The 24,524-nt window shown below is 40.7% G+C and overlaps 1 protein-coding gene across 1 annotated transcript in view; it reads left to right on the top strand.

The window, feature by feature from the left end:
- The window catches only part of STARD9 (StAR related lipid transfer domain containing 9), a 129,156-nt gene that overhangs the window by 7,329 nt on the left and 97,303 nt on the right, over positions 1-24,524 (top strand). The window contains exon 3 of the mRNA XM_082735356.1: positions 65-181. Within this exon, the coding sequence (XP_082591482.1) occupies positions 65-181 (117 nt within the window). The remainder of the gene's footprint in view (positions 1-64; positions 182-24,524) is intronic.

Below are 24,524 nucleotides of genomic sequence, written 5' to 3'. Positions count from 1 at the left end.
CAAGTGGCACTGGCTAGATTCTGACATTATGATAGAGAGGACTGTATTCTATGTTTGATTTTAGGTGGACAATCGACCAGATGGCTTTGGAGACTCCCGGGAGAAGGTTGTGGCATTTGGCTTTGATTACTGTTACTGGTCGGTCAACCCAGAGGATCCTCAGTATGCATCTCAGGATGTGGTAATGTCATTTTCCTTCATTCTCCTTAGTGCCCTATAACTGGATAATTATTAGGAAATTGATGTGGAATTGGGGCCTGGCAATTTCTTATTTTAATAGTTTGGTCAGAAATTAATGATGTTTTGGGGTACCTGGGCGGCTCAGTGGGTTAAAGCCTCTGCCTTCAGCTCAGATCATGATCCCAGGGTCCTGGGATCCGGCCCCCCATGCATCAGGCTCGCTGCTCAGCGGGGAGCCTGCTTCCCCCTCTCTCTCTGCCTGCCACTCTGCCTACTTGTGATCTCTTTCTGTCAAATAAATAAATAAAATCTTTAAAAAATTAATTATGTTTTGATCTGATAAATAATAGTGAGAGGCCATCAATTGCAGAAAGAACAAAGGGGGTGAGAAAAGAGTGCTTCTCTAGGGCATAGAAGTTGGCTAGTGTCCATTTAGTCTTGGGCCTCAGCATGATTCAGGAGGGTACAAGTTAGTTCAGTTAGTGATCTTCTCCAATGGCAGGTAAATGGGTTCACCTCAAAGTTGGCCTGTGTTATATACAGCAAAAGGGCCCAGGAATCCTAGAGGCTAGTATCTTTGAGCCTTAGGCTTGTGCTTATGGTCCTAGGCTAAGCATAAAAGGCTTAGTTGGCTAGTCTGGCAATAGAGGTGAACTGTGTTGATGTGCTGAGGATTGAGAGGACAAGACAAGGCCTTCCCAGCATAGTTGTTATATGTGTCATAGAAGATAGCAGTCTTTATTCGTAGAAAGTGTGAGCAGTCTGATGGCTATTTCAGTCCTCCCTGGCTACAGCATACCTAGGGCTAGTCTCTTTTTCTTTTTTAAGATTTATTTATTTGTTTTAGGGAGAGGGAGGGAGAGAGAGCAGGTATGTGCATGCATGGTGGGAGGGGCAGAGAGAGAATCCTGGAGCAGACACCCTGCTGAGTGGGGAGTCTGATGTGGGGCTCAGTCACAGGGCCCTGAGATGAGGACCTGAGCTGAAATCACGAGTCTACCGTTTGGGATGCCTGGGTGGCTCAGTTGGTTAAGCATCTGCCTTCTGCTTAGGTCATGATCCCAGGGTCCTGGGATTGAGTCCCATAGGGAGCCTGCTGCTCCCCCACTTGTGTACTCTCTCTCTCCAGAAAATAAATAAATACATTTTTAAAAAAATTCCACCACTTAACCAACTATGAGCTACATAGGCACACTAGGGCTATTCTGGATACAAGAAAAGTTAAAACTCTTTTGTGTAACATTTGATAGATCAATAATCTGGGTCAATAATGCTTGTAAACAAAACTACATATCTATATATATCTCAAAAAACTTGGTATAATTTTGATGTGAGGCTCACATTTTACATTTATATAGCTTAAGTGTATAAAAAATAATGTAGTGGAAAGACCAAAAGTCCATAGTGGAGGGGAGTTCATAAATATGATTCTTATGTTGTTGCCTGATTTGGAGTTTAGTGGAAAGATCAAATGGGATTTAAACAGGAAGCCTGTGCAGAGAGATAAAACCACTGTCCCCTGAGGTTTATTCTCACTTGTTTATTAATTGTCTAAGGCCTTCATCAGTCACAAGGGGGTTTAAGATAGGAGACAGCAGGAAAGGAGCCTCTGTCACAAGCTTCAGTAGGGCCAGAGATCCCTGAATGATGGCAGGAGTCATTGCTTTAACACCGAAATTGGAGCCCAGACTTAAACCTGAGGTCACCAGGAACGGAGAGGCAGACTGTAATAAAACCACAGGACGTGGGGTGGAAAGAATTTTTATGTCATCCAGTTCAACCTCTCCTAACAATCTTCTCTGTAGTATTTGTGGTCATATTTGGGGGGTGTGGGTAAGAGGGGTCAGTTTTTAAAAAAATTTTATTTATTCATTTAACCGAGAGCATAAGCAGGCAGAGTACAGACAGAGGGGGAGGGAGAAGCAGGCTCCCCACTGAGCTGAGAGCCTGATGTAGGACCCTGGGATCACAACCCAAGTCAAAAGCAGTCACTTTGGGCACCTGGGTGGCTCAGTGGGTTAAAGCCTCTGCCTTCGGCTCAGGTCGTGATCCCAGGGTCCTGGGATCGAGCCCCGCATCGGGCTCTCTGTTCAGCAGGGAGCCTGCTTCCTCCTTTCTCTCTGCCTGCTTCTCTGCCTGCTTGTGATCTCTGTCTGTCAAATAAATAAATAAAATCGTTAAAAAAAAAAAAAAGCAGACACTTTAACAACTGAGCCAACCAGGGGCCCTGGGTGCAGTTTTATTGAAGTATAATTTAGATATAGTAGAATTCACATTTTTAGTGTACAGTGTACAGTTTCATGAATTTTGACAGTTTTGTAGCTATAATCAGTATATAAAACAGTGCATCATTCCCCAAATTCTTTCATGTCCCTTTGTAGTCAAATTGTTATCCTTACTCCCAGCACCTGGTGACTGCTAATCTGTTTTCTGTCCCTACAGTTTTGTCTAATCGCAAATATCATTTAAACGTAATAAAATAGCATGTAGCCTTTTGAATCTGGCTTATTTCAGTAAGCATGATGTATTTGAGATTCACATATGCTGTTGTGTGTATTATCTTATTCTGACCTTGATTCAGAGCTACTTAAATCAGCTTCTTGGCCAGAGGAACTTATGGCTTTGGAAGCATGGATTCTAACTGCAAAGAACAAGGGACAAAGTCCCTGGAGGATTGTGCCCCCTTCATCACTGGGTTTCTTCCTTTTTTAATCAAATATTTTTTAGAAGATTTTTAAAATTATTTGTTAGAGAGAGAGAGAGAGCGCGCACAATCAAGAACAGCAGGTGGAAGGAGAAGCAGGCCCCCGCTGAGCAGGGAGCCCAATGCAGGACTCAATCCCAAGACCCTGGGATCATGGCCTGAGGCTAAGGCAGCTGCTTAGCTGACTGAGCCACCCAGCCATCCAAGAAACCTCTGGGTTTCTTCCGTTGTGGGGAAAGACTGTCCTCACTCTCAAAAATATGATTTCAGAATATTCACATATTGGAGGGAAAGTTTTCCTCCACTGGCTGTAGGGGGATTTTGAGCAATGTCATAAGCCATTGTTGCTTGATAGATATTAGCAGGAATGTCATTTGTTTGGTGTTGGTTCTGCCTCAGAGTCTCTTAGAATGTTAGAGCTCAAAGGGAACTTAGAGTCACATCTAGGCCAGGGCTTCTCAGCCTATTGATATTTTGATACTGTTATTCATATTTTGACCAGGTAATTCTTTGCTGTGGACATCTGTCCTGTGCACTGTAGTGTATTTACCAGCATCTCTGGCCTCTTCCCACTAAATGGCAGTGGCAATCTGAATCAGGAACATAAAAAAATTTTTCCATCACCCTCAGGTTCCAGGTACCAGATATATAAGCTGTTTGACTTATATGGCATTATACAGGCAGTTAATGCCCAAGCGAGCCTGGACCTGGGCTCCCTGTGGTGGTCTTTTCATTGCACTGTACCATTCTACCTCCTTCTTTTTTTTTTTTTTTAAAGATTTTATTTATTTATTTGACAGAGAGAAATCACAAGTAGGTAGAGAGGCAGGCAGAGAGAGAGGAGGAAGCAGGCTCCCTGCCGAGCAGAGAGCCCGATGCGGGACTCGATCCCAGGACCCTGAGATCATGACCTGAGCCAAAGGCAGCAGCTTAACCACTGAGCCACCCAGGCGCCCCTACCTCCTTCTTTTTATATTTATTTTACAGCCTCAGAAGATAGGTTCAAGATTAGCATTTCTTAGTGCTTTAACATTTCCCAGTCCTTAGTGGTGACACACTCGATTCATAAATTAGGCATCCACAAACATGGGCCTCTGGAGAACAAGTCAGCTACTCTTAGTTCTACTGAGAGGCAGGTTTCTTTGTTAATATATGGTTAAATATATATAGATTCTAAATATTTATTGTTTCATTTGATCATCTCCCAAACCTTTAAGTCCTTACTATTTATTTCATTTTATAGATAAGGAAACTGAGGTACATAAAGGTTGCAAGACTTCCAGATCACTTAGCCAGTAAGTGGTGGAGCAGGGATTCAAATCCAAGACTGTCCAATTCTAAATTGTATGCCAGCAAGCCTCACAGACCCTCAAAGTTAAAAGAAATCTCAGTCTACTAGGAGACCAGGTCATCTCTTCATACATACTGTCTGATTTAATCCCTTCAATAGCCTAAAAGGTAGGAGATTTTATCCTTTTATAGTCAAGAAAATTTAGACTTAGAGAAGCTATGTGATCTGCCCAAAGTCACACAATAAGAAATGAGTTTTAGATTTGAACACAGGTTATCTGAATGTGAAGTTCATATGCTTTGCTTCATTACAGTGTAAAAAGGAAAAAAAAAAGGGATATAGGAAAAGGAAGAGATGGTAAATTAGGAAAGAGGAGAGAGGATGAAGAGGAAAGACAGAAAAGAATTTAGTGAACAGGGGCTGGTATGGGGTATCCTATCACTTGTCTTGTCCATTACCCTATGACCCTCGTGTTGTTAGCTTCCCATTCTTTTTTTTTTTTTTTTAAGATTTTATTTATTTATCAGAGAGAGAAGGGGAGTGAGCAAGCACAGGCAGACAGAGAGGCAGGCAGAGGTAGAGGGAGAAGCAGGCTCCCTGCTGAGCAAGGAGCCCGATGTGGGACTCGATCCCAGGACACTGGGATCATGACCTGAGCTGAAGGTAGCTGCTTAACCAACTGAGCCACCCAGGCGTCCCTAGCTTCCCATTCTTTTTTTTTTTTTTTTTTAAATTATTTATTTATTTATTTGACAGAGAGAAATCACAAGTAGATGGAGAGGCAGGCAGAGAGAGAGGGAAGCAGGCTCTCTGCTGAGCAGAGAGCCCGATGCGGGACTCGATCCCAGGACTCTGAGATCATGACCTGAGCCGAAGGCAGCGGCTCAACCCACTGAGCCACCCAGGCGCCCCCCTAGCTTCCCATTCTTAAGGCAGCTTGTTCTTCATCTTAATTGTGTTTTTAGTCTTTGTTAATGTTTAGACTTGCACTCAAGCCTTTTCTTGGTATATATAAGCCAAAATTGGCCTATATTTTATCTGGTTATAATCTGTATTAATGTTAATCTACTTCTCCTCTGAGGTTAGGCATGGGTTTCAATTCAGGCATAGCCACTTATTAGCTGACTTACTTAATACAAGTTACTTAGATTCTCTGAGTCCTCATTTCTTGAGCTTGAGTTCCTGTGAGGAGGAATTGAAATAATTAAATTCCCAGCCTAGGATTTGGCAACCAGAGTTGATAAGGGAGATCCAGAATACTGTGGCTTGGTTCCATGTTGTGATTACTCTATCACAGTATGAGAGAAACGAGGCCCATGCTCCTAAGAGCTGAACTAGATTTGAAAATCTCTTTTTGAATCTGGTTGTGATCTCTTCTGGATCATCATGCTCCACTTGGAAAAGTAACTTCCCTCCTTTCCTCCTGATCAGGAATATCTCTTGGAGCTGGAGTTCTCTGCTTAAGTGTATTTATTGTGTTTGGGTAATTTTGTGTTTGTTAAACTTTCCATGAAGAGCATTAGCTCAGCTTTACCTAAGAAGGGCTGTAATTGGCTGTCAAAACAAGTGCAGACTGAGTCAACAGAAAGCACGTCCAGAACAAAAAGCTACCCAGCCCTGTGTGGAAAGCAATTGCTTCTATTCTCCTGGGAATCTTTATTTTTAAATGGCCAGTTATTTGGCTGAAACACAACACCTAAAATACTTGTATTTTTTCCGGATAAAAAGTCAGGTGAGTGTACAAGAGATTTCCTTCTCATAACCACTGAATCCAAAACTGAAATTATAGTAGCAGTGTGGTTGTGCTTTTGTTTTTATAATATTTATTTAGTCTCTACCATGCACTGAACACCGAACACACAGTATATCCATTGTCTACTCTCAAAGAGCCCTGAAGAGGGGTGGGGTGTGTGTGTGTGTGTGTGTTAACACATTCTTTGGTAAATATTCTCTTCAGTTCTAGACTTTAGTTCGAGCATGTTAGGAAACTCCAAGAGTCTTCAGAAAATAACCCCACATAACACTAAAAATGATTAAAGGGCTGACTACAGGAACCACGAAGAAAGCCACTATCGGAATAGTGTACATTGTGTGCATCTTCATGTGATTATTTAATAAAGAAATGTTGGTTCAGGGGTGCCTGGGTGGGTCAGTCACTTTAGCATCTGCCTTCTGCTCAGGTCATGATTTCAGGATCCTGGGATTGAGTCCTGCTTCAGGCTCCCTGCTCAAGAGGGAGTCTGCTTCTCCCTCTGCCTTCCCTCCTGCTCGTGCTCTTTCTCTCTCAAATAAATAAATAAAATCTTTTAAAAAGAAGTGTTGGTTCAGAGACAAGAAGACAGGTGATAATAATGCTCAAGTGCAGAACATGATGATTTTAACAGTTTTTGGAGCATTAGAATCGGTTAGACTTTAGTTCCATTGGGATAAAATGGAGGAAATTTCAGATGACTATATGTAATTAGGACATGAAGAGTAGGTTGTGCAGAATATTTGATTCCTAATATGTGACCAGGCTGTGATTAGATATTGCTGCCAAAGAAGGAGTGTTTCTCTCTGGGGACCCCAACCCATTATAAGATGAAGACAAATGATCTACTACTTCCTCAGTAAGCAGAGTGAAGTAGAGAAACAGACTGAGACCCTCATTTCTTTTTTGTGTTCTGAGCTTAGAGTGTGAATGAAGGCTTTGGGGAAAGAGTAGAGAAGGTGGAAGAGTTACTGCAACTGAGGGAGTGACCTTAGAGGGGTAAGAGGAGGGGGAGCACGAAGAGGAAACTAAGACGAGAAGAAATTTGAGAGTTTACAGAGGGGGAGATGCTGTTAGGGTTATGGCACATTTTACAGTCATCATTATTATCTCCATCTTCAGGATGGGAGCAGGCTCAGGCAGTGTGAGTAGCTTGCTTTAAGGTCAAACAGCCAAGTCAGAGACCCAATATTTAAACCCTTGACCATGTGACTCCAGAGTCTCAGCTTTCAAATGCTGCACCACACACAGCTCTGTTTATTTCTGTATTTCCAGTGTTGCACATTTTATGTTTTTTTTTTTTAAAGATTTTATTTATTTATTTGACAGAGATCACAAGTAGGCAGAGAGGCAGGCGGGGTGGGGGTGGGGGCAGGCTCTTGCTGAGCAGAGAGCCAGATGTGGGCTCGATCCCAGGACCCTGGGATCATGACCTGAGCTGAAGGCAGAGGCCTGACCCACTGAACCACCCAGTGGCGCCACATTTTATGTTTTTTTTAAGATTTTTTTTTTTTAAAGTAATCTCTACACCCAACGTGGGGCTCAAACTCACAATCCAGAGATCAAGAGTCACAGGCTCCACTGACTGAGCCAGCTAGGCACCCCCAGTGCCATATTTTTTAAACAACCAATTAATGGTTATTGGATCAGTTATTCAATTTATAGTTCAATAGATAAAAGACAAGTTAGGACTCTGCCCTCTTGAATTTTGCTGCCTCTTTTCAGAAAGCCTCTCAGTTTACTTAAGTTAGAGAATCACAGTGCCCTATCAGTTTCTCTGTGCATCCCTTTTCCCTAATGCATGAGTGTGTTAAGGGAGCTAGGGAGTGTGTAGGCGACAAAGCATTTTCTCATGAATATTTGCAGAGTTGTGTACATTCCATCACTAGTGCTGTTTCTTCCCAAGCAAGATGGAGACAGAGGTAGAAGGGAGAAAAGTTTATAAGAAAAAGCCTTTTTGTGCAATAACTGGATGGGGCTCTTCAGGCACGAGTGGGGGAAGGGAGATTATCATGAGTGTTTCATTTCAGTATGTTCCTTCCCCCTGCCAGCAGCACAGCTGCTCAGCTACATAAGCATGGCCATGGGCTGGATTTTAAGGGAATAAGGTCATTCTTTTGGCTTCATCTAACACATTTTTCCCCTCTTTAGAAACTTGATTATGAATCTTTAAAGAGTAGCTTTCAGACTCATAAAAGTCTAAAGAATTGAGGTCCTTGAAACTTAGTATGCTGCTGGTGCTGGATGCCTATACAAAAATGAACAGCAGAAACTAGAGAACACTTTTAAAATGCAAAAGTTGGTTGAAGGGGTCTTTTGGATTTTTTTTCTCCTTCCCTGTGAGACAAGGACTAACAGAAATTTCTGTTACGGAGCTGGGTCCTTGAGATCTAGGCTAGTGAGGGAGGTTTTCTGTAGAAGAGGCATACCTGAAGCTGCATAGTCAGTTGCAGATGTGGGGCAGCCTAAGTATAAATATAAATAGGGTTCCCAAGACAGTTGTCCTTGACATTGCCCAGAAGTTCTCTTGCTTGCATGTGCAATGCTGACAAGTTGCTTTATACATGCACTCCCTTTATATTTGAATTTGTCCTGGGTTTAAAAGGTTTAAAAGGATTGCCAATTAATTGCTTTAAAAAGAGCAGTATGATGATGGTGATGCTTACTTCAAGAGTCTGGAAAAAGTGATTCAAAAATCATCTAAACAAAGGGATATAAATTGAAGAGCAGCCCTTTGAACAAAAGGTCTATGTGTCTACCGCAGTAGATGTGTGCACAGGCAGACTGATAATGGTAGGCCTCTCCACAGGAGGCCACCTGGTCTGCCTCGCCAGGTGCTAAATTCTCTCCCGCATAGTTGCACAGTAAGTCTGTGTCCAAGCACACTCTCAACACCATGTCAATGGTCCTCTGTCTAGGGGAGCCAGTCCAGCTGACCAACAAAAGGCCCCTTCTAAGAACTGTGTTCTAAAAAAGATTCAGAAAGTGTGGAGAAAGAAATGGTACTGGTTTCTCTCTAGTTCTGCACTCAGTGGAAAGCAGATGACTCCATAAAAAATTTCAGCAAATGAATTGGTTTATCAAAATATTTTGCTATAAAGGAAATGTAAGCTAATTATATCATATGCAAATAGTACAGAAGAGTGTAATGTAAAAAGTGGGAAAAAAACTTTCTCCTTCCTCACCTCCCCCCAGTCTCATTCTCTAGAGGTAACCACTGTCTACAGTTTCTTTGGTATCCTTTGAGATATTCTCTAAACATAAAAATCATATATTACATATCCTTTAAAAAATCTGGAGGGGTTTACACTGTACATACTATTTTTCAATGTGCTTTTTACTCAGTTTATCCTGGCTCTAATTTATTTGCTATACATATGGTTCTATCTCATTGTTTTAATGCTACATAGAATTCTGGTGTATAAAGATATTAGAGTTTTACTAGTTTTCTAGTAAAGGACGGCTGGGATATTTCCATGTTTCTGCTATAATACGGAATACTGGAATAAATATCTTTGCATTTTTGTAAGTATAACTGTAAGACAAATTTCTGGAAGTGCTGTTGCATGTTCAGAGAGTTTGTGCATTTTATTTATTTTTAACTTTTTCTTCTAAAATTTTATTCATTTATTCGTGAGAGGGAAAGAGAGAGAGAGAGGGAGAGAGAGGCAGAGGGAGAAGCAGGCTCCCTGAAGAGCCGGAGGTGGGACTTGATCCCAGGGACCACGACCCAAGGTGAGGGTAGAGGCTTTAACCCACTGAGCCACCCAGGCGCCCCCCGAGTTTGTGCATTTTAAATTTCAATAGATTTGAAAATTTTCAATAGATTTGAAATGTTTGAAATCTGTTTTCAAATAGATTTTCAATAAATTTCAAATAGATTATTGTCTAAAGGCCTTCCAAAAACATTGTATCACTTTATACCCTTAACAGTAATTTATCAGAATACCTTACTGTATCCCTTGTCAATACTAAGTATTACCAAACTTTTTAATCTTTGCCCATCTGACATGTAAAAATAGTATCTTACCAGCTTTGATTTTCTTTCATTTATAATTGAAATTGAGCATCTTTTCATGTTTTCTTAGCCATTTGTATCTCTTCTGTGAATTATGTGTTCATATATTTTCCCTATTTTTCTACTGTATTGTACATCTTTTTCTGATTTTTAAGAGCACTTAGTGTATTAAGGAAATTGATCCCCCATTCATATGTTGAAAATATTTCACATTTTTACTTTTGTTTTGGCTCTGTTTATGGTAATTTTTTTTTCTCTGTGTGAGTATATCTTTAAATATAGGCAAATTTGGGGTGCCTGGGTGGCTCAGTCAGTTGAGCATCTGATTCTTTTTTTTTTTTTTTTAAAGATTTTATTTATTTATTTGACAGAGAGAGATGACAAGCAGGCAGAGAGACAGGCAGAGAGAGAGGAGGAAGCAGGTTCCCTGCGCCCCGAGCGTCTGATTCTTGATTTTGGCTCAGGTCATGATCTCAGTGTTGTGAAATCAATCTCCAAGTTGGCCTCTGTAGTGGGTGTGGAGTCTATTTAAGATTCTCTCTCTCCCTCTGCTCTTACCCACCTCTAAAAATCATCATTTTTTTCATGGTATACTAATAGATTTATCTTTTCAATATTTAATATTCTATCATTTGAAATTTTTTAGTGTAAGAAATGAGGTAGAGCTTCAACTTTATTTTTTCCCCTCAGCTTAGCCATCTGTCCCATTATCATTTATTGAACACCCAGCCTTTCTTCACTTTCATCATTTACTAAATTCTTGTCTGTACTTGGGTCTCTTTTAAAACTATTTTGTTTAATTGATCTATTCATATTTTTGTGATAGAATCATATTGTTTGAGAAATTTCAGATATATATAAAATATACACCACAGTTTTTCACTACCTTTTCTTTTTTAAAGATTTTACTCTTTTCTTTTTTTTAAAGATTTTATTTATTTATATGACAGAGATCACAAGTAGGCAGAGAAGCAGGCGGGGTGGGGGGAAGCGGGCTTCCTGCCGAGCAGAAAGCCTGATGCAGGGCTCGATCCCAGGACCCTGAGACCATGACCTGAGCCAAAGGCAGAGGTTTAACTCATTGAGCCACCTAGTCACTCTAGGACTTTACTTGTTTTTAAGTAATCTACACCCAATGTGGGGCTGAACTCACAACCCTGAGCTCAAGAGTCTTGTGCTCTACCAGCTTCCGCTCACTATTTTTTTTTTTTTTTAAGATTTTATTTATTTATCAGAGAGAGAGTGGGAGAGAGCAAGCACAGGCAGACAGAATGGCAGGCAGAGGCAGAGGGAGAAGCAGGCTCCCTGCGGAGCAAGGAGCCCGATGTGGGACTCGATCCCAGGACGCTGGGATCACGACCTGAGCCGAAGGCAGCTGCTTAACCAACTGAGCCACCCAGGCGTCCCTCGCTCACTATTTTTTAAATATTGGACAGGGCTAGTCCTTTCCCCTTTCCTTCTCAGACTATCCTGGTTATTTTGGTTATTGCTCTTCCCCAAAATGCCATGTATTTTCTTGCTTTTGCTCGTGTTGGCTCTTCTTTCTAGAATATATTAAAATATCTCACCTCTCCAGTTCCTGCCATTCAAAATGTTGCTTGTTTTTCAAGACTTGGTTAAAATGGTACTCAGTCCTTGAAGTTGCATTGCTTAGTTCTCATAGTATTTGTTACTCTTTTCTGACACTTCCTGTGTATTACAGTTAATGTTCTTTGGGTAGATGACTTACATATTTTATTTTTTTAAGATTTTATTTATTTATTTGATAGAGAGAGAGAGAGAGAGCAATCAGAAGCAGGCAGAGAGGCAGGCAGAGAGAGAGAGAGAGGGAAATGACTTACATATTTTAATAGACTATGGTCTTTGAAGGCAGACAGGGCCTCTTCCATATTTTAATACCTTACATTCCCTAGCACACTGACATTTCTTTCATTCATTCAGTGAGCATTTAGGAAGCAACTACCATTTGTAGCATAATGGGGTTGAGTGCTATGCAGAATATGGAATATGGACTTATATGTGATCCCTGCCCTCAGAAAGTTTACAGTCCTATTGGGAATACCAGGCTTTAAATATATAAAAAATAACCAACAATACTGAGCTTTCAAGTGTTAAATGGATGGTACTTAATGATAACTACTTCAGGAATCCAGAGGAATAGCAATAATAATAGATTGCTCTGAGTAAGTTCAAGGGAGGTCATTTCAGTTAGAGGGAAAGGCAAAGATTATAAGGCAAGAATAAGAATATATAAGATGTGTTTGAGTGGATTACGTGGTAGCAGTCCAGGGTGAAGCTAAGAGGATCTCAGAGTGCCCATCTTTCCAAGTGTTCTGGGAGGCCAGACTCCCATATTCCACCTCTTTAGCTACTCCAGATTCCAAGGGATATGGAGGCTAATTACATTTTCTTTGGTATAGTGGCAAAGTGGCCTCAAGGATGTCCTGGCTACTCAGCTGAGTCCAGCAGATACAGGCCATGTCATCATTCCCATTACAGAAGCAAAAAAGGGGAGGATAGGTACTTCCACTTCAGATAATTTGGGCACCATGAAGATTTTCAACCTGAGGGAAGGAGGCCAACTATCCTAGGTTCCAGGATGGCAGAAACAGCATTTGCTCACTCAACAAACGTTTATCTACTCTATGTCAGGCATATACTAGGTGCTGGGTAATCAAATTGTGAGTGTGTGTATTTAAGACAGAGTTTTGCTCAGTTTTTGTTGTTGTTGTTGTTGTTGTTCTTGTTTTTATTCTTTTTAATTTTTAATTTTTATTTATTTGTTTATTTTACCTTGCTTTGATACCGCTCCTTTTCTCTAGATTAGATTTTGTGCAAATCTAACATCTCATTCAAAGCTGCTTTTCCAGAGTTCTAATAGGCTATAGTTCCTGTATCATCTTTCTGTCCACCCCACTGTTACTTGGGAATCACTTCCTTTTTTTTCCCAGATCCTGAGCTTGGAGCCATCATAGCTCCATTTCTACTGATTTTTCAGCAGCCTGCCCATGGGGCATCATACAGATCTGTTCTTGTTCTAAAACAGTAGAAGTGTTCAGATTTTAATTTAAGCTACTTTCTTGTAGAAAAATAGCCTCCCAGGAACACATTGCTGGTTTTTCCTTCTGGATAAGCTTATTAAGCTTTACTGAAGACCATGCATATCCAGATACCTCCTTGCCATGGGAGGAAGAAAACTTGTTTCCTACCCTGGGAACACAGATGTAGAGAGCCTGTGATTATTCTTGCTACTCAAAGTATGGACCTTGGTATTGCCTAGAGCCTATCAGAAATTTATATTTTTGGGGTGCCTGGGTGGCTCGGTTAGTTGAGCATTCCAACTCTTGGTTTCAGCCCAGGTCGTGATCTCAGGGTGGTGAGATTGAGCTCCACATCAGGCTCCTTGTTCAGTGGGGAATCTGCTGGAGATTCTTTCTATCCCTCTCCCTACCCACCCCCCACTTGAGTGCACACACACTCTCTCTCTCAAGTATATTTTTATTTATTAAAGACTTTATTTATTTATTTGTCAGAAAGCACAAGGAGGGGGAGCAGCAGGCAGAGGGAGAAGCAGGCTCCCTGCTGAGTACGGAGTGCAATGCGGGACTTAATCCCAGGACCCTGGGATCATGACCGGACTGAGCCACCCAGGCATCCCAATGGATAAATCTTAACAAAAAAAAAAAGAAAGAAAGAAAGAAAGAAGAAAAAAGAAAAAAATAGGTATTTTCAGACCCAACCCAAGGGTACTGAATTAAAATCTGCATTTTAGGGGCACCTGGGTGGCTCAGTGGGTTAAAGCCTCTGCCTTCAGCTCAGGTCATGATCCCAGGGTCCTGGGATCGAGCCCCACATCGGGCTCTCTGCTCAGCGGGGAGCCTGCTTCTTCCTCTCTCTCTGTCTGCCTCTCTGCCTACTTGTGGTCTCTGTCTGTCAAATAAATAAATAAAATATTTAAAAAAATCTGCATTTTAGAGATCACCAGGTGATACATACGCACCTGAAAGTAATTCAAGTTAGAGAAACAGATTTGGAGCCAAGAGGTCTGAGGTGGAGTTAAGATGCTGCGCGCCTGAGGACTACACTTTGAGTAACAAGAGTGTAGAGTATGTGATGCATTCCACTGCAATTTCTACAAATATGAATTGATGACTCTTTTTTTTTTTTTTCGGCTACAAAATGTGGATTATTTTTAACCCACTGGGCCACCCAGGTGCCCCAAAATGTGGATTATTTTTATTTTATTTTTAAAGATTTTATTTATTAATTTATTTGACAGAGATCACAAGTAGGCAGAGAGGCAGGCAGAGAGAGGAGGGAAGCAGGCTCCCTCCTGAGCAGAGAGCCTGATGTAGGGCTCGATCCCAGGACTCTGAGATCATGAACTGAGCTGAAGGCAGAGGCTTTAACCCTCTGAGCCACCCAGGCACCCCAGATTTATTTATTTATAAGAGAACACACACGTGACTGGGGGAAGGGGCAGAGGGCTATGGAGAGAGAGAATCTCAGACTCCCCGCTGACTGTGAGCCCTACTCTGGGCTGGATCTCACAACAGGTTGTGAGAAATCATGAAATCATGACCTGAACCAAAATTAAGAGTTAGATGCTTAACCAACAAAGCCACCTGGGGATCCCAGTGTGGATTATTTTCTCATCAAAATTTCTCTTACAAGTCTATCTGGTTGATTCAAGAAAGAAGCTGTGTTAGGCTTTCGCATATCCACTTACATAACTGACGTTTCAGGCAAACCTTAATGGCTTTTGGTCTACTGGAACAAGTTTTATATTATGCAATTTAAATACCCTCATTTTTTTTTTTTAACTTTTAAGAGGCAGTGATGATTCTCCACCTACCAACATTGTAAGAATATTGTTACAATAAAGGAAGTATTAGGCTTGAGATGACTTTGGAAAAGAGTAGAAACATTAAGTAAATATCACTTGCTTTCTTTTTTTAAAGATTTGTTTATTCATTATTTTAGAGAAAGAGAGCATAGGCAGGGGAAAGGGCAGAGGGAATGAGAGAATCTCTAGCAAACTCTCTGCTGAGTGTAGAGCATGACCCTAAGATCATGACTTGAACCAAAATCAAGAGTCCATGCTTAGCTGACTAGCCACCCAGACACCCCTAAGTGGCACTTGTTAGTATTACTCTCTGCATTTTATTCTCTGTTGTTTCTGTACCAAACAAGATAATCTCTTTGCTGAGTTCTGAATGTTGCCAATGCAAGTATGTTCTGCTTTTAATTCTTTTTTTTTTTAAGATTTTATTTATTTATTTGACAGACAGAGATCACAAAGTAGGCAGAGAGGCAGGCAGAGAGAGAGGGAGAAGCAGGCTCCCTGCTGAGCAGGGATCCTGATGTGGGGCTCGATCCCAGCACACTGAGATCATGACCTGAGCCGAAGGCAGAGGCTTAACCCACTGAGCCAACCAGGTGCCCCCGTTTTAGTTCTTTAATAAAAATATTTTTCTTCTAAAAATACTGTCTTAATTTTTTAAATAGGTAATATGTGCATATGGCAAAAAAAAAAAAGGTACAACAGGATATATAGTGAAAATTAAGTGTCTTTTTTATCTCCAGCCACCTCCTTCCACTATGCTGAGGCAACCATTGTTAGCAATTTCTCATATATATATATATTCTCAGAGAATTCTATGCAAATATAAGAACATAACTGTATATTTCTTCTCTTTAAAAATTGGAGCACACATATTCTGTGTCTTGCCTGTTCAGTAACAGATCTTGGAGACATTTTCATATCCATTTATATCATTACTTCAATTTTTTTTGATGGCCCCATAGTAACCTTCTGTGTGGGTTAACCATAATGTATTTGTTACTATGAACTTTTTTTTTAAAACTATTTAGGTCTTTATATTTACAGTGAATTTCTTATATATGTTTTCCTAATCAGATCATCTCTGCATTCTATTTGGGGCTATTTCAGCCATTTACATTTAGTATAATTACCAGTACAGTCATGACAATCATTTTGCTTATTTGTTTCCTATTTGTCACATCTGTTGTTTTTTGTTTTGTATTTTTTAACCTTTTTTGTATGGTATATTTTCGAAAAATTTTTTTTAAAAGATTATTTATTTATTTATTTGACAGACAGAGATCACAAGCAGGCAGAGAGAGAGAGAGAGAGGAAGAAACAGGCTTCCTGCTAAGCAGAGAGCCTGATACGGGGCTTGATCCCAGGACCCTGGGGTCATGACCTGAGCCGAAGGTAGAGGCTTTAAACCACTGAGCCACCGAGGTACCCCTGGATTGTATATTTTTTATGATTCCATTTTATCCTAGTTGGTTTTTTAGCTATAACTCTTTGTTTGCTTTAAGGTTAATGCTTGCTTTAAGGTTTATAGTATACATTTCTAACTTAATATAGTCTACCTTCAAATGATAAGATACTACTCCCCCCCCCTTAGAATACTTCTGTTTCTCCTCTCTCAGGCTTTATCCTATCAAGTCATATACTTTATGTCTACATGTGTTATTAACTCTATTATAAATTAATATTTTTGCTTAGACAGTAAATTATCTTTTAAAGCATTTAAAATCTTTAGATATAAATATAAAAAATCGTATATATTTACCTGTGTAGTTACTAGTTCAGGTACTCTTCTTTTCTTTTTTAGATCCATATTTCCATCTGGTGTCATTTTCCTTTTGTCTCTTAGTATATTCTTCAGCTTTATTTCAGCTATCATATTTTGGATACTGCAAAGATGGAGACTGTGTTTGATTTATATCCCCAAAACTAAATAGCATTATGACTGGTGTCAGCACATGATCCACATTGGTTCGTGATTTGCTGTATGGACTATAGTAGAGCACATTTTAACTTAGCATTTGTCTCCTAAATCAAAGGCAGCCAGAGCCTTTGTCAGGCACAGTGATAACTATGCTGTGGCTTCTAGAGCATGGACATTTGATAATTTTCTCTGTAACATTTTGGAGCATTTCCAGTTGTAGATCTTGGCTGCCCAATATCCTTGTTGCTACTTGATTTTCTTTCTGAACTGCATTTTTTGGGATAGTAGTTGGCCTCATATTTCTTTTTCAGGATCCAAAGTTAGGGGTGATCACTACAATATACTGGCTCTAATCTGTTATTTACATAAATTTACATAAACTCAGCTTCCGGTAAAAATGGCCTTTTTGGAGTTCTGAGCTGGTGTGAGGATAAAGAGGGAACAATCTGTTTTTATTTTTGTTCTATCATTTCTACTTGGTTGTCCGCCTTTTCTGTTACCTGTCCCTTAAACCAACATTCAATTTGATGTTTCTTTTATTTGTGAAAGCTCATTAAGGTCATATAATATGCAATTATTTTAACTTGTTCCATGATTTATTCAATGTGTATCTACTAAAAAATATTCCAAGAATTGTGCAAAGCACTGGAAATAACCAAAAAGAATTGGACACTGAAGGGACACTTGGGTGGCTCAGTCAGCTGAGTGTCAGATTCTTGATTTCAGTTTGGGTCATGTTTCAGGGTTGTGAGATGAAGCCCCTTGCTGGTCTCTGCACTGGGTATGGAACCTGTTTAAGATTCTCTCTCTTTTTCCTCTGACCCTCTTCCTCTCTAAAAAAAATCATTAGTTAATTTTACTGGAGCTCCCTCCTGGGTTTCTTTCTAGATACCATTTACTCTTATAATAAAATAAGTGTATGAATTAGTTGATTGAAGCTGGCTACTTAATATACTAACATTATGTATGATCATTATGGAGGGAACTGGATTCAGGAACTGGATTCCTTCTCTGTAGGAAAGGCAGTTGATGGTTTCTCATTTTTCAAGTGTAAGGCATAGCAGCATGAGCTATTTATATAGACTTACTTCCCCCCACAGACTGAACACAATAGAAGCTTGAAATCAAATGATGACCAGATGTGTCCAGGCATCCCTCAGTTTGAATTTAGAAGTTGGAAAAGGCAGAGCCCTTGGGGAGTTGGTCTCTGGGCAGAAGCAGATGGACTCACTCATAAGATCATTTTCTATATACAAAAGCCCCTTACATCTGGTCCCCAGGAGTGAAAGAGGTAAACAAAAGAGTGTGTTAAACTCTTTTTTTCTTGCTTTTCTTCCTAGAAATGGGGGATAGTTCTTTGTCAGTCATTTCATTGCTTGACTGCTATCTCAGTAGTTACACAGTTAGGTAAAGTACAAATGTTTTATGGGGATATGTGCTGAATTGATGTAGGAGGAAGAATTATCACAGCTTCCATACAGCTGGCAGAGATAGTGGTTCTACTCAGGTGAGAAGAGATCTGACAGGAATGGGAACCCCTAATTACTTTTTTCCCCCCTTTACTATTCCTCCCCTATTAAACTAATCCTATCTTGTTTGTGGTGGTGGTATGGTTTAAAGCACAAACATGTCATTTCTGGTTGGTATTGCTTTTCCTTTTCTCCCACATCAGAGATTTTAAGAAAATAGAAGCAACTTCCTCCTTCAATAAGCATCTGGAAATATTCTTAGTTAGTTTAGAGATTTGATTTCAGGGTTTGGAAAAGTTGCATTTAATTTTGGAAAACGTTCTCATGACCAACTTGCTTAAGTGGGAAGTGAGAAAAGAAAATACCATTTCTTTTTTTTTAATTTTTTAATTTTTTTAGACTTTTTATTTATTTTTTATTTTTTTAAAGATTTTATTTATTTATTTGACAGAGATCACAAGTAGGCAGAGAGGCAGGCAGTGAGAGGAGGAAGCAGGCTCCCTACCAAGCAGAGAGCCCGATGTGGGGCTCAATCCCAGGACCCTGAGATCATGACCTGAGCTGAAGGCAGAGGCTTAACCCACTGAGCCACCCAGGCACTCCCCATTTCTTTTTTTAAAAGATTTTATTTATTTATTAAAGACAGAGATCCAGAGTGTGAACATGAGTGGGGGTAGGGGCAGAGGCAGAGGAGAAATAGACTCCCCACTGAGTGGGGAGCCTGACGTGGGGCTTGATCCCAGGAACCCAGGATCATGACCTGAGCCAAAGGCAGACTTTTAACAGACTGAGTCACCCAGGTGCCCCAAGAATATAAACATTTCTTGAGAACCTATTCTGTTCTAGGTACTGAACTGAGTTGCCTGACTTATTTTCTCATTTACTATTTGCAAAACCCCTATAAAGTGGGTTGTTAATATCTCTGCGGCAGAGACATGAGGTCACTTGACCGTGGCCACACTACTAAGAGGTGGAGCTCAGATTGAAACCCAGATCACTCCAAATCCCTTGTTCTTTCCACTCCATCCAGCTGCCCACTATGTGAGATAGCTCCTCCTGTGTGCCTGCCTCTCCTATTTGAAATACACTACGAATTAGCTGACAAGTAGAAAAATTTGGGCTGTTAACCTTTGCATTTATTGTAGGAAAAGACCCCAAAGTTATGAATAACGAACTTGTGTCGTCAAGTCTTCCTAATGGTGCCTCTCTCTCAGATACGGAGAACCCCACCTATTTTTAATTTTGTTTCTGAAGCAAGTGCTTGCCTATAGGTGCAGTCAGGCTGTTGTATTCTAAATCCTCTGAGTAGCCATAAATGACCCAACCATGAGACAAAAGAAATAGTTCACACTTCATAACAAAGAGAAGCTTCAGTTCACCTCTTCTAACCAGGGGCCAGTTTTTTAAGTGGATTTTAAAATGGTGAAGTGTAACTGGAAGTGCCCATGAAGGGGACTGGAATCTGTGCACTAACCCTTTCAGCCATTGTGCTCCTTTTCCTTCCTGGTACAACTCAGCGTTTCCTGGTACTTGCTTTTTTTTTTTTATAAGTAGGTTTCTTTTCTTTTCTTTTTTTTTTTTTTTTAAGATTTTATTTATTTATTTGACAGACAGAGATCACAAGTAGGCAGAGAGGCAGGCAGAGAGAGAGAGAGGGAAGCAGGCTCCCTGCTGAGCAGAGAGCTCGATGTGGGACTCGATCCCAGGACCCTGAGATCATAACCTGAGCCGAAGGCAGCGGCTTAACCCACTGAGCCACCCAGGCGCCCCATTTTAAGTAGGTTTCTTATTTGTGAAGATACCCTATGGCATCTACTTTCATATTCGGGAGGGAGGGAAAGAATGAATGCAGGACCTCCAGATTGAATCCAGAAGAAAAAAAATCTTAATATGTATATATATATTTGAATTAAATGAAATCCTACATTGTTGTCTAAATTTATCCTAAATTCCACCAGCTTTAATTTCCAAGTATTTATTTTTTAGCAGAGATGAATCTCACCTCAGTATTTTTCATATAGAAACATCTATGCAACAGAGAAAATGAATCTCTTAGACATTTTTCAGCTCTGTTAGGATTTTTAACATCTTATTAACCATGGTTCATTGAAAATCAGTCCCAAGTTCCTGATTGGCCAGGTTTATGTCAGTTCTTCTCTTTGTTGTTACCAGCAGGTAATTGTTGCCTGAGCACTCAAGTTGTCTTCCATCATCTTTTTTGTCTTTTGCTTTTATAAGTGGCAGTGATAACCCTGAGACAGTCCCAGGCTGTTGGCTGAGGTTGGAGTCCTGCTTTGTTTATTATTGAGGGACAGCAAATGTCCCATACCAATGGTTGGAGATGGAGATCTTTTGATTTTTTTTTTTTTTGTTTTGCTTTTAAGATTTTATTTATTCATTTGACAGAGAGACACAAACAGGGGGAGAGACAGGCAGAGTTAGAAGCAGGCTTCCCACTGAGCAGGGATCCAGATGTGGGACTCAATTCTAGCACCCTGATATCATGACCTGAGCCCAAAGCTGATGCTTAACCAACTGAGCCACCCAGGTGCCCCTGAGATATTGTGATTCTAACATGCAGTTCTTCTCTTTGCAAACTGGTGTTGCAGGAGGGAAGTGTGGCTCCAGAGAGAATGGCCCGTGTCAGTGGGATGCATGAGACAGATGCTGTGCAGATCAACACAAATCTAATCTCTTTAACTAGGCCTTGGATTCCTGGGAATGAAATGGGCTTCAGCAGGGCTGGCTGCACCCGACTATGAAACTGGAACTGTCTTAGGGGCCCAGTTCATTTGCTTCCTCAGCATTAAGATTGGTCTCTAGAGACCTATTCAGACTAAACAATACTAAAAACAGGAAATTTGTTCCTAGCAGCATGGTTGCAGGAAAACTTTTTCCACTTAGGCAGGAATGAGAGTTAAAAACAGAAACTCCATCCTCCAGGCTTACTTACTTCTCAGTACTAACAACTCAAACAAGCTGTTTGAAACAGCTTCATCCTACTTGACTGCCTTCAGTGTGCTGGCTGATGGGACCTGTTATGAAAGGTGGTGAAGAGCCTTGTGAACACATTAAAAAGTATGAAAACAGGGGCACCTGGGTGGCTTAGTGTTAAAGCCTCTGCCTTTGGCTCAGGTAATGATCTCAGGGTCCTGGGATAGAGCCCTACATTAGGCTCTCTGCTCAGCAAGGAGCCTGCATCCCCCTCTCTCTACTGGCCTCTCTGCCTACTTGTGATCCCTTCAAATAAATAAATAAAATCTTTTTAAAAAATATGAAAACCAGGCGCCTGGGTGGCTCAGTGTTTAAAGCCTCTTCCTTTGGCTTGGGTTATGATCCCAGGGTCCTGGGATTGAGACCCACACTGGGCTCTTTACTCAGTGGGGAGCCTACCCACCCTCCCCCTGCCCCGCCTCTCTGCCTACTTGTGATCTCTCCCTCTCAATCTGTCAAATAAATAAAATCTTTTAAAAAAAATATGAAAACAGTGCTGTGTGGAAGATAATAACCTGGTGATGTTCATCTTGATTAAAGATCAAATATGCAGAATTAATCAGGCAAGATTTAGAGGAGACCCAGAGAACGGCCATCATTTAATTTTATTCAGCACACATTTTTTTGCGCACATTTTGGATTCAGTCCATAGATAATGTATTCATTTATTCAGCCAGTGTTAACTGAATGTATACTGTGTGTTGTGCATGGGTGCCATGTCCCAGCTGCAGCCTTAAGAAGTGTGATGTTCTCTTCCCTCTTTAGGACCATAGGGCCCACTCAGGTCTCTTTGTCACAGTCAGCTCAGGGCATCCCTAGATCTAGGGATTCAACTTCTGTGACTGCTTCTCTTTTGCATAATTTTCTGTTGGGGTTAGTGGGGGTGGACAAGGGACATTTAAGAAGAGAGTGGAGGGCGCCTGGGTGGCTCAGTGGGTTAAGCCGCTGCCTTCGGCTCAGGTCATGATCTCAGGGTCCTTGGATCGAGGCCCGCATCGGGGTCTCTGCTCAGTGGGAAGCCTGCTTCCTCCTCTCTCTCTGCCTGCCTCTCTGCCTGCTTGTGATCTCTCTCTGTCAAATAAATAAAATCTTAAAAAAAAAAAAAAAAAAGAGAGAGTGGAGACAAAGAGGAAGCTAAAAGCTAGGGAGGAAGTGCTCTTTTCTTCCTCCCCTGCTGTGATGCCATTCTTCCTAAATAATCCAGTGTTGAGGAAGGCTTCTGAAGCCCTCTGTGAACACAACCTGAGCTCATTCTGTCACTCCAGCCTCTGTTTGCAGTCCTTACTCTGGCTCAGTAGATGTGTTGTGAACAAGCTTCTTCAGTAGAAGAGATTATGTAGTCAAAAGATTCCTTAGCACATGTATGTCATCACTTTCTGTTGGTGAGAAAACAGAATTACTCTTTTTTAAACTTTTAATTGAAATATACATAGAGAAGGATGCATGTATTGTAAGTGTACAGCTCAAATTTTCTATCCACTTGAATTTTCACAAGCTGAACATATCTGTATAACCAGCATCCAGATTAAGAAATAGAATCTAACTAGCCCCTTAGAAGTCCTACTTGTGCTCTGTTTAAATACATTTTAAAGGGGCGCCTGGGTGGCTCAGTGGTTTGGGCTGCTGCCTTTGGCTCGGGTCATGATCTCAGGGTCCTGGGATCGAGCCCCGCATCGGGCTCCCTGCTCCGCAGGAAGCCTGCTTCCCTCTCTCTCTCTCTCTGCCTGCCTCTCTGCCTACTTGTGATCTCCGTCTTTCAAATAAATAAATAAAATTTTAAAAAAAAATACATTTTAAAGCTCTTTCCTGGGGCCTTTTCCAATAAATGCTCTGAAATGTTGAGAGGTGAGCTGTTTGAGGAGAGGTCTTTCATCTTGGTTCAAGTATGACATTCATCATGCTGCTTCCTAGTAGACTTGGCAGAGGGTCTTATAAATATTAGAACAGTCGCTGCCTTTTTTCAGTCCCTATAAATACTCCAGTGTCACAATGATAGAGTTTGGTTGCAGGGGTTACTCTTACATAGTCTTAGAATTTGCCTGGCAAAAAGAGGATGAAATACCAGCAAGTGAGACCCTGTGCAAAACAGACCTAGGAGAAATCAGGATGGACTCATAAAGGTGCCTAGGAATACAAGTGGATAGAGAGTTTGGACATAGGTGTAAGCCCTCCTTCTACCATCAGCGTGCTTCATGACCCTGAGCCAAAAATTACTTCTCTCTGTGTATCAGTAAAATCACTACCTTACCTGCTAATCTGTGAATCTAAAAGATGGCAGTCCAAACACAGCCCTGCCGCCTTCTCAGCCTTCCCTTCTTTCTCTGACTTTCAGGACTGTATGTGGGCTCCTTGAACAAACTTCTGTTGAGACCTAAGGTCCAAGACAATATGCTTTCCCCCAACCTTTCTGTTCTATTTCTCTTTATATTGTGCTTTCTTTATGTGGGGTTTTTATGGAATTAGTCTGAGAGCTGTCAGTATCCTACCAACCTCCTTACATTTAACTGGGGCTGGTTTCTAGCTATAGAGATGGATTTTACTTTGTCCTTATTTTGTGTTATGTTTATAAAATATACTGAAAACCATAAAGTGCATTTCTTTACCAAATATGTATGTCATGTAGCATGTCTTTAAATAGAGTAGATCCAGGGTGCCTGAGGGAGTCAGTCAGTTAAGTTTCTGACTCTCTATCTTGGCTCAGATTTTGATCTTAGGGTCATGAATTCAAGCCCTTCATTTGGCTCCCTGCTGGGGCTGGAGCCTACTTTAAAAAATAAAATAAAATTGAGTAGATCAGTGAGGTTTTAGCATATTTGGTGTTCATCATCCCTCCTCATTTTGGTACTGGTCGAGATGAGTACATGTCCTATTTAGTAGCTGCATTATAGCCCAGCATTGTGAGTTATCATGTACATGCTGGCAGTGCAACTGGCAAGCTTCATGGGAACCAGGCCCATGCTTTGAGGTAGCTCCTTGCTTTGTCAAATGGCCACATAGCGATGGAAGGTATATATATATATATATATGAAGGGGAGCCAGTAAGAAGAAATATCATAGAGTTAGAAGTCTGTAAACAGGGCAGACTTTTAAAAGACCATCCATCATGCAATATTGTTTATAGTTAAGACTGTGGACGCTAGATCCAAACTGCCCGGTTTGATTTTCATCTCTTACATTTACTAGCTGTGTGATTTTGGGCAACTTTCTTGACCTTCAGCTGCCTCATCTATAAAATGAAGATGATAATAGTATCTATTTCATGGGTTATTGTGAGGAGTAAATTACTAATGCATGTAAAATACTTCAAAACTTCCTGGTACATTTCAATAGTGAATTAACTGTTATTCTTCTTGT

Source organism: Mustela nivalis (assembly GCF_964662115.1).
Source record: "Mustela nivalis genome assembly, chromosome: 6".
Taxonomy (NCBI): Eukaryota; Metazoa; Chordata; class Mammalia; order Carnivora; family Mustelidae; genus Mustela; species Mustela nivalis.
This window is presented reverse-complemented; position numbering and strand designations above follow the sequence as displayed.